General features: G+C 53.5%; 1 protein-coding gene across 1 annotated transcript; it reads left to right on the forward strand.

Annotated features, from left to right (window-relative positions):
• Positions 1–6,959: 6,959 nt before the first annotated feature.
• Positions 6,960–9,175, forward strand: SLC18A3 (solute carrier family 18 member A3). The gene has a single exon (XM_047761113.1). It carries the CDS (start codon positions 7,201–7,203, stop codon positions 8,785–8,787), a length of 1,587 nt encoding a protein of 528 aa, XP_047617069.1. The 5' UTR covers positions 6,960–7,200; the 3' UTR covers positions 8,788–9,175.
• Positions 9,176–10,038: the final 863 nt, after the last annotated feature.

Here is a 10,038-nt window from a genome sequence, read left to right on the forward strand (position 1 = left end):
ACTTCACAAGAAATCTCATTCCATCAATACCAAACCCTGTGATGCATTGTCAATGCACCCATTTCATAGACGTGTAAATAGGTTTGGAGAGGTTAAGCAACTTGCACAAGATCAGAGAGTTAGAAACCTGAAGAGGAGAGACAGCTCTGTACAATTTTTTTTTAAATGACAGAAACCAGATCCAGAGCATTTAAGTAAATTTGTTTAAGGCTATACAGGTGATGGAATAAGAAAACCATTCCAGCATCAAATTGAGGCCATAGAGGTAGATGGATTATAGAGGAGCTTCCATGTCAAGCTAAAGAATTTGGACTCTTTCCCACTGATGATGAAAAGGCTCAGAAGGGTGTGGCAAATTCATATCCACTCTAATTTATCCTGCCCAATAAGTATAACCCATAAATTCTAGAAGTGAAGAAGTGACACCAGTTTTAGTCACAATGGACATGTCCAGGGAAAAGATAATTTTATTTAATGATGTTATTCTATTAAATGATCGTATTCTATTTAATTAGAATTACTACAACTCTGGAAGAAAAAGACAGAATTTAATAGCAAGCTGGGGAAAGAAAGCACCAGGCAATTTACAAAAAAAAAAAAAAGGAAAATACAAATGGCCAATAAGCATGAAAATGTACTCAGCCAATTAAAACTGTTATATAATTAAAACAATAATGAATACCATTTTTCACCCATCAGATTGACAAAAGGGAAGAAGAAAAGAGCGTGTGTTAGCGAAGGCATTGAGGACTATATCCTCTGCTTTGTAGGGATACATATTCATACAGCCACTTTGGAGTGAATTTGGAAGTTTCTTTTAAAATTTAAAAAGCACACAGATTGCTGGGATCTAAGTTGTTGATGAGTCTTAGGGGGGAGCATCCACATACAAGCACAAGCAGATTCATTGCAACATTGTCACACCTAAAAATTAGGCAAAACCCAAATATCCACCTAGGGAAATAGCTAAAAACACTGGGGTATGTTCATAACAACAAATGCTATGCAACAGTTAAGAAATCGTGCCATTTCTTTATAGACTAAAGTGGATACATTGTTGAGTGGAAAAGGAGAGAACTGCAGAATGATACATACATAACATCTCTGTAAAAATACTTATTTAAACATAAAGAGGCTGTTTATGTTACATTTTCTATGGGTTGAGATATGCATGGAAAGGGTTTAGAAAGGGCTTGGAAAATACACATAAAAACAGTAATGGTGGTAGTATCTGAGAGGTAACAGAAGGGGCCAGGGTTGGGGGCCAGAACAAAATATTTATAATGCCTTAATTTCTATGAGCAATCTCTAGGAGAAATTTTTATTTATGTACCACTTATGCAATTAATTTTCATTTTAATAAATGTAGAGATGGATTTAAAAACCACTGACTCATCAGCTCCTATGCAAAGTGCAATGGCCAGTGCTCTGTAGATGGCATATCAGGCAAAATCTTGTTATCAGCCATCTAGACACAGATCTTGCCTTCAAGGAGCTCTCAGGCTGGTGTGGGGGAACAGGTCCAACATCATGTGGGATAGATTCCCAAAGAGGAGTAGAAAATGCAATGGAGTTCATAGGGGGGAGGGGCAGGGGAGGTTATTCACATTATTTCGGGAATCAGGGGAGTATTTATGGCAATGAAGAAGAGGCAAACCTGGGCATGGGCCAAGAGAACTTCCGCTCAAAAGTGCAGAGGTAGGAGTTCCTGTGGCCATTAGGGAAGACAGAGAACAGGAAGGCATGGTGCATGTGTTGTGTAAAGCCATGAGGCTGGGAGAAGCCCAACCCTAGTTACATTCAGCAGAGGCCCCTGAAAGCTGTTGTCAGTCCCTGAGAACTTGCCTGACACTTTACAAAGAAAAGAAGTTTGGCACCCATGCAGGAATGGGTTGGCTAGGTCAGGAGGCAAAGGACAAGTTGGAAGGTAATCGATTGCCCCTGTGCAGGGTAGATTTTGGGGGCAGGTGTGGTCTTGATGGAGGAGGGAGATGAACCTGAGAAACTCATTGAATTGGGCGGGACGTGAGTGGAGGGAGCAGAGACAAAGGGAATTTGAGGCCCTGCTCCCACTCAATGATTCACAACAAGTGTCAGGAGTCAGAAGGAGAGTGGGGAGTTCCCGTCATGGTGCAGTGGAAATGAATCCGACTAGGAACCATAGGTTTTGGGTTCCATCCCTGGCCTCGCTCAGTGGGTGAAGGATCCAGCATTGCCCCATGAGCTGTGGTGTAGGTCTCAGTCGAGGCTCAGATCTGGAGTAGGCCACCAGTGGTAGCTCTGATTCGACCCCTAGCCTGGGAACCTCCATATGCCATGGGTGCAGCCCTAAAAAAGACCAAAAACAAACAAACAAACAAACAAACAAAGAAGAAGAAGAAGGAGAGTGGGCGGGGGCAGCCCCTTCTCTGGGAGCTGCACAGAGGAGCTATGAGTTCCACTCAGCGCAGGGGCTGTGGTCCCTTTCTTTCCTCAGTGGAGCACAGCTATGCTGTGCACAAGGCAAGTCTGGCCCCTAAGGACAAGCTGACCAAGGGCAGGCAGGCAGGCACGTAGTCCTTCTGGCTTGCAGCCACCAGACTCACAGGCTTCCGGGAAAGGCTGACAGGGCTGCTCTGTTCCTTTGAATCTGAGAATATGTGGCTGGGGAAGCCTAAATTAATTAAGTGATGCTGAGGCCCTGAGGCCCTCCTAAGGAAGCACACAAGGGAGGGAGTAGTGAGGGCAGGATAAACTGCACCCGCACCCACAGTACTGGAATCCAGAGAGGCTCATGAGCTTCATTGGAACTAAGCCGGCACTTAAATGCTTTCTGGGAGACAAAGAAATAATAAATCAGGAGTGGGTGCCCCACCCACACACTTGCGCCACCGTCAACCTGCTTCTCCACAGAAACATGGTCATTTCACATCTCTGGGACCAGATGGACCAGATGTCTCCATGAAGCAACAAATGGCAAAGCTCTGGAACTGACTTGGCCCAGGACCATTCTCAGAGCCAAGATGGACTGATGTCTCTCTCCAAAGCATCACTGCCTCCAACATAACTCCCCAAAGACCCTCTCCCCAAACACACACATGCACTAGAACTCACCCAGGCACAGGTGCAGGATGGCCATCCTTCCATCCCCTCCCCAAGCTGCCATATATTAGGACTCCCCAAGTCCCCAACAAGCTTCACTATGGCACTAGTCAAGCATGGAAAGAAATTTGTTCTAGGAGACTGTGGTCACAACTATAGCCAATGGATAAAATGAGAAGAAAGACTGTCAGTCAGAAACCACTAAGCTGTCTCTATTCATACAAAGCAATCATAATGAAGCTTGCACTAAGTGTCAGGCTTTAAGTAGATACTTTCAAATAAGTCATCTCATAATCTTCCTTCATCCTGGAGCAGGACAGCAAGGTGACTAAGACCTGGATGCTGGAGCTAGTCTTCATTTGAATTCTGTCTCCACCACTTGTGGGGTCTCTGTGGATAAATCATTATACCTCAGTGTCCTTACCTGTAAAAAGGGTATATGAAGGCTGATAAGAGGATTAAATGAATTAATGTTTGTAAAATGCATAGAACAGTTCCTGGAACCTTATAATCATGTCTATGTGCCTTAAAAATAAGTTCCTTCCTTTACTCATTCCACTTACATCAAGTACCAGTTATGCACTCTGTAGCAACGGTTACTATATCTGTTTGAGAAAGGAGAGGGAAAAAATGCTTCCATTTTCTCCAACAGGATTGGAGAGTTCCCCTTTGCCTGGAAGTTATGCTCTGATAGAGGAGTCTCTGGAAAGGAATTTACCAAGAGTTCTGATTAAGAGGAAGCCAGGAGTGCAGGTGGATAGAGAGGAGAGGCCCTTGTTGGAGGCTGTTTAGCAAGATGCAAAGCCAGCGTCAGCACCCTGGACAGCTCTTCACAGGCCAGGGATTCAAAGGTTGTTCCCTTGCCAAGGCTCAGGCCTTAGCCTTTTGCTGAGGCAAGGCGTCCTGGTCTCCCTACCAACTAGTCCTTGGGGCTGCTGATGTACAGTGGGGGATGCCTTCTAAGCTGGAAGTTGAAGGATGAGGGAGTTTAGTGTCCCTGGGCTCTCCTTAAGGTGCTGGACCAGGATCCTCTTCCTCTCATGGGTCTTTATCTGCTCCTCTCCCTGGCACTGCCAGGGATGGTGTGTTCATGTTGCAGAAAGAGTAGAGGAGGCATGGGAATAGAAAATAAACATGAGGACCATAAGATTGATCCCATGGCCTGGATTTAAAACCAGATCTCTACTGCTGGGAAGTCAGACAAGTGACCTAGCTTCTCCATGCCCAACTTCCTCATCAGTAAGACAGGAGAATATCACCTACCCTGAACCAGGATTGAGTGAGGACTAAATAAAACAGCATGGACAACACCTCTGGCACAGATACATGCTTATTAAGTAGGCCTGTTTCCTGTCATAGGGGAATGGAAAACTAGAGAGTTAGTCATGAGCCCAGAGATAACCTGCCTTCATACTCAGGAAGAGCCATGAATTCTGTGGACCAGAGGGCTAGGAGAAGGAATCTGCATCTTGAAGGCCCTGGTAAAGTCTCTCTTCTCTAAGATTCCGCTGTTCTTCAGCCACAAGGCAGAAAACTTGTGCCTTAAATTTCAACCACCCTATCATTTAGGTAATATATATATATAATGGCTCAGCAGGCTGGAAGACTGTCCCTTTAAAAGTCTCATAATGGGAGAGTCAGAAGAGGCCAGAGATCTCAAATCCGAATGACTGGAGAGCAAGGCAGGTGATGTTTTTAAAACCAGCTGGAGAGGGTGTGTAGTGACTAAAGTCTTCAAATAAAATTTCAAACAGTTCTCTAACCCAACAGAGCCCTTCTACCACAGCCATTTCCCCCTGAGGGTTGCAGTGAATTAGGAGTCTCCTAACCCCTTACTTAACAGACACCAAAGCTGGAGCCCAGAGAAAGCACGCTGCAGAGCAGCTACTGGCAGTGGAAGAGTTTCTTCTTCTTCCCTGTGGTACCTGGGTGGGTGGAGAGGTGGGGTAATAGGTGGCAAGGCTGCTGCCTCTCATTCTAGCACGCTGGTCTCCATCACCTCATCCCACAGCTATCTCAGGGACAGAAGCCAACTTTCCAATCCCCCCTGGGCCCTCCACCAGCCAGGGCAGAGCCTGGAAACACATTGCCTGCCTAACCAGAAAGACTAGCCAAGAAGCCAGGGTATTCCTGAGACTTATAAGATTAAAACACCCCCATTTTACAGTGATAATAACCATGGCAAGCACTTACATGGTTCTTACTATGTGTCAGGCATCCTAAGAAATAGATATTATTATCCCATTTTACAGATAAAGAAACAGGGATAAAAGTGACACATGCACACACCCAGGCACCCTAACTAGTGTGTGGCAGAGCTGGGAGTCATCTCATTCCCCTGCCTCTTAAAGCTCAAGTTCTTTGCACAGCATCATGATGCCTCCTTGGGGGTGGGGAGCACCATAAGGGAAGAAGTCAGATTTAACGCTAGCTTACTTTTGAGGCCAGAAAGATGGGCAGAATCCTCTCTGACTCCGGAAGAGAGAAACAATCTACAATCTCAACAGCACCAGTCTCCCAGCCTCCACTGCCTCAGAGCCTCTCTCTGGCCAGTCTGCAGACCAGAACATGGATTCTATGTGCCATCCAGGGTCAGCTCTGGAGATGCATCAGGCCCAGCGCACCGCCAGGGCTGATCACATTGTCTGCTGAGAATGGGGTGTCTCAGCGGGTGTGGCCCTCTTAAGGTGAGCCCCCTTGAGCCTCTCACGAGGGCAAAGCTGCTTCGGGAAAGTGGTCGCGGCGCCCACACGGAGTCTGTTATAGCTTCAAGGGTAGACCCCGCCGCAACACTCCCAGAGCCCACCAGGGACTTGGAGGCAGCTCTGGAGATTGGAGGGGGTGTGGGGTTGGGAAGGAGGCGGGACCTCGCGGGAGCGTAGGGAGGGCTTGGTGGAGCGCAAAGAGGGCCTGGGAGGAGTTACAATGGGGAGGGCACCGGGAGGAGGGAGAGGCGGAGCTGGGGAACCCGGACAGTTAAAACGGAAAGGGGGAGCACTGGTTAGGAGAGGGTGGTGAGGAATTCGGAAGAGTGGGCGGGGCATGGCTGATATTCCGGGGGACCTGGGCGGGGACAGGCGACTTCTCCCCTAAATCCCCAGATGCTCATAGTCGGGAATTCTCTGCTGTGACATTCTCCCAAAGGGCTGGTAGGTCGGAACCTGTCCAACAGTCTCTTGCCTCCCCCTCCCTTCCCCAGCGTGGAAGGGGCCAGGGGGCGGGGCCAGAGAAAGGGTTGGGGGGAATCATCCCTCCTCGCCCCTCACTGCCTCACCTTCCAGCTGCGAGAACAGATGGACGCAACCACGGCTCACCTCGGGGACTCCTTGCCCGCTGTGCGCCGAGATCCAGGCTGAGGAGGAGATCTGGAGCCCCCTACGCTACCTTTCCCGAGGGTCCGGGGAGGAGCGGCTGCTGTGCGCCCCCTTCCGCGGGGAGAAGAACGGGCGCGGACCCCACGAGTCCTAGAACTGCAGGGGCAGAGAGCCCGCTTGTCGCGAGGCGCACCCTTCCTCAGGGGCTTGGCCAAGACTCTTTCTGCATTGAGACCCTTTACTGGGGCTTCCAGCCGCGGCGCATCTGGGGAGGGGACCCCCTCCCGACAGCGCCCCGCCCCCAGCCCCCGCCCAGCCAACGTCGCATTAGCATGAGCGACGCAAGTGGCCCGGGCACCACTCGGGGGCCGAGACTCACCGCGTCACAGCCCCGAGTGTAAAGGAAAAAAAGAGTAGGCGGCGGCGGAGGAGGCAAGAGCCGACGCGAGGGGAGGGGAGAGCGGCGGGGCGAGCGAGCCGGCGGGCGGGCGGCAGCAGCATGTCCCTCGGCCCGCGCGGGCGGCCTCTCAGCGCTGCGGGGGTGACTCCCGGCGCGCCCAAGGCGCAGCGTGCTCAGTCTCCGGCCCCAGCCCCTCGGCACGCCCTCCTTTCCTGACCGCCCCTGAGCCCAGCGGCGGCGGGTCTGGGGCTCGGTTGCGACAGCGGCCGCGCCTCGCGGGACAGGGCCCTTGCCTTTCCCGGAGCGTAGAGTCCCCCGAAGTACCGCGCCCTCCTCTCGGCACTGCAGGGCGTCCGCTCCCGGCCCAGACCAAAGCGTCTTCGGAAGAGCCACAGGGTGGGGGCAATGGAAGCCGTGGCGCCGGCGGGTCAGGCCCCGGCGGCAGCCAGCAAGCTGTCGGAGGTGGTGGGCGCGGCGCTGCAAGATCCCCGGCGGCAGCGGCGCCTGGTGCTGGTCATCGTGTGCGTGGCGCTGTTCCTGGACAACATGCTGTACATGGTCATTGTGCCCATCGTGCCCTACTACATAAGTGCGGCCAACGAAAACCCCACCCCGACTTCCAAAGTGAACGCGCCCATCTTGCTACCGACTACTCCGGCCAATGCCAGTGCCAACATGGCCAACACCTCAGAGTCCTCGACGGCCGCGACGCCAGCGGGTTCTACAGTGAAGCCGCACTATCCCGAAGACAGCGAGGACGTGAAGATCGGGGCGCTGTTTGCCTCCAAGGCCATCCTGCAACTGCTAGTGAACCCTTTGAGCGGGACCTTCATCGACCGCATGAGCTATGACTTGCCGCTGCTTATGGGCCTGGGGGTACTGTTCGCTTCTACCGTGATGTTTGCTTTCGCGGAGGACTACGCGACGCTCTTTGCTGCGCGCAGTCTGCAAGGTCTGGGTTCCGCCTTTGCGGATACGTCCGGCATCGCTATGATCGCCGACAAGTATCCCGAGGAGCCCGAGCGCAGTCGCGCCCTAGGCTTGGCGCTGGCCTTCATCAGCTTCGGAAGCCTAGTGGCGCCGCCCTTCGGGGGGTTCCTCCACAAGTTCGCGGGCAAGCCCGCGCCTTTTCTGGTGCTCGCCACGGTTTCACTGCTCGACGCCCTGTTGCTGCTGGCGGTAGCTAAGCCCTTCTCGGCTGCAGCACGGGCGCGGGCCAACCTGCCAGTGGGCACGCCTATCCACCGTCTTATGTTGGACCCCTACATAGCCGTGGTTGCAGGCGCGCTCACGACATGCAACATCCCCCTAGCTTTCCTCGAGCCCACCATCGCCACGTGGATGAAGCACACGATGGCGGCGTCTGAGTTGGAGACGGGCATGGCCTGGCTGCCGGCCTTCGTGCCACACTTACTAGGCGTCTACCTCACAGTGCGACTGGCAGCGCGCTACCCGCACCTGCAATGGCTATACGGTGCGTTCGGGCTGGCAGTGATCGGCGCCAGCTCATGCTTGGTGCCTGCCTGCCGCTCCTTCGCACCATTAGTAGTCTCGCTCTGCGGCCTCTGCTTTGGCATTGCGCTGGTGGACACTGCGCTGCTGCCCACCCTCGCCTTTCTCGTGGACGTGCGCCACGTCTCGGTCTACGGCAGCGTTTACGCCATCGCCGACATCTCCTATTCCGTGGCCTATGCGCTGGGGCCCATAGTGGCGGGCCACATCGTGCATTCTCTTGGCTTTACGCAGCTTAGCCTTGGCATGGGCTTGGCCAACCTCCTCTACGCGCCTGTCCTACTGCTGCTGCGCAACGTGGGCCTCCTGAAGCGCTCTCGCTCCGAACGCGACGTGCTGCTGGATGAGCCGCCGCAGGGTCTGTACGATGCTGTGCGCCTCCGGGAGCGCCCTGTGTCCGACCGGGATGGAGCACCTGGCAGTCCGCCTGGCCCCTTTGATGAGTGTGAGGACGACTATGACTACTATGCCCGCAGTTAGCAGCCCCGCTCCTCCTCCAGGCCACCAACCCACTACCCACCCCCTCCCCACACCCCACCCTTATCCTTGGGTCAAGGTGGCTGCTCTGTGAGCACCCTGGCCAGCTGAGGCTCAGGACCCGCCCCCTCCAGCGAGTACCCTAGCCCCTCCTCTGTCTTTATTTCCCCTGTCCAAGTCCCTTCTCTTTGAGCTTTTCTGTGTCCAATGGGGCGTGGAGCACCGAGGCACGTGAATTGATGTGCTCCTGGAAGAGATGAGGCGCCGGGGCCGCCACCTCGGGGCTCCCGGGTGTGGAGCTGTGCCTCTGTCTGTCCTTCCTTCCTTATCTCCCAATGCCAACTTGGCCCGCTGCACCTCCGGGCCGAATCAATAAACTATATCTGTATGAGACCGAGTCTCTTTACTGATGGGGGTGGGCGGCCGGGCAAGGGGCTAGGGCAGAGGGGAGGGTGAGCTGGGTCTAGACCCAATCCGGGTCTCAGTCCAGCGGCCACGTAGGAAGCCTGTGGCTCTTTCGCTACCTGGAAAAGGTGATAGGAAATAAGCAAATCCAACAAGGGCTCTCATTCAAGAACACCCTAGTGTACACGGAGCCCTCAGCGCTCAATAGCCCTTCCCCCACCCCAGGCCCGGCGCAGCGCCCCAGGGCGCCACCCGGGGGAGCCTGAGGACCCGCTCCCTCCGGGTGCGCTGGCCCCACCCCTTGAGGACACTCCCTGAATCAGCTACAGAGCTCGAGGGAGCCCAAGCTGGGCTTCCCTTCGAGTCTGGCAGCCTGCCCCGTCCAGGCTTCGAAAGGAAATTGGAACCGAGCTGTTATGGGCAGCGAAAGAAAAACTAGCCCCATTTTAAAGGGCTCGATTTCTGGAAACATGCGTGTGTGAAGTGGGTGTGTTCGTTAGAGACCTAGGCTCTATCCTACAGAGCAGTGGGGAAGCAGTTGCTGGTGTTTCCGCTGTGTCCTGGATGTACAGGTTTGAGTGGGGGCTGGAGAGTGTGCGAGTGTGCGAGCTGGTACCAACCCCTACCCCACTCGGTCCTGAGTTGAAGCAGCCCCCTAGGGCTGTCAGAGAAGTCTCCCCACTTTGACAGCGCGTACCCACAGTCCCAGACCGGCGTTTGTGCACCACTCCCAGACCTGCAACCTGGGTCCAGGCCGCAGAGTCCTCCGATTCTGGCATGGAGCGGCCACTGTGTTGGGGTACGCCTCTGTATTAGACAACGTCTGTGGGGGTCTGCACTGCTCGTGTG

This window comes from Phacochoerus africanus, chromosome 15 (genome assembly GCF_016906955.1).
Source record: "Phacochoerus africanus isolate WHEZ1 chromosome 15, ROS_Pafr_v1, whole genome shotgun sequence".
Lineage (NCBI taxonomy): Eukaryota > Metazoa > Chordata > Mammalia > Artiodactyla > Suidae > Phacochoerus > Phacochoerus africanus.

Excerpts from the sequence above, each read along its gene's own strand:
- SLC18A3 (XM_047761113.1), top strand. The coding sequence starts at position 7,201 with ATGGAAGCCGTGGCGCCGGCGGGTCAGGCCCCGGCGGCAGCCAGCAAG.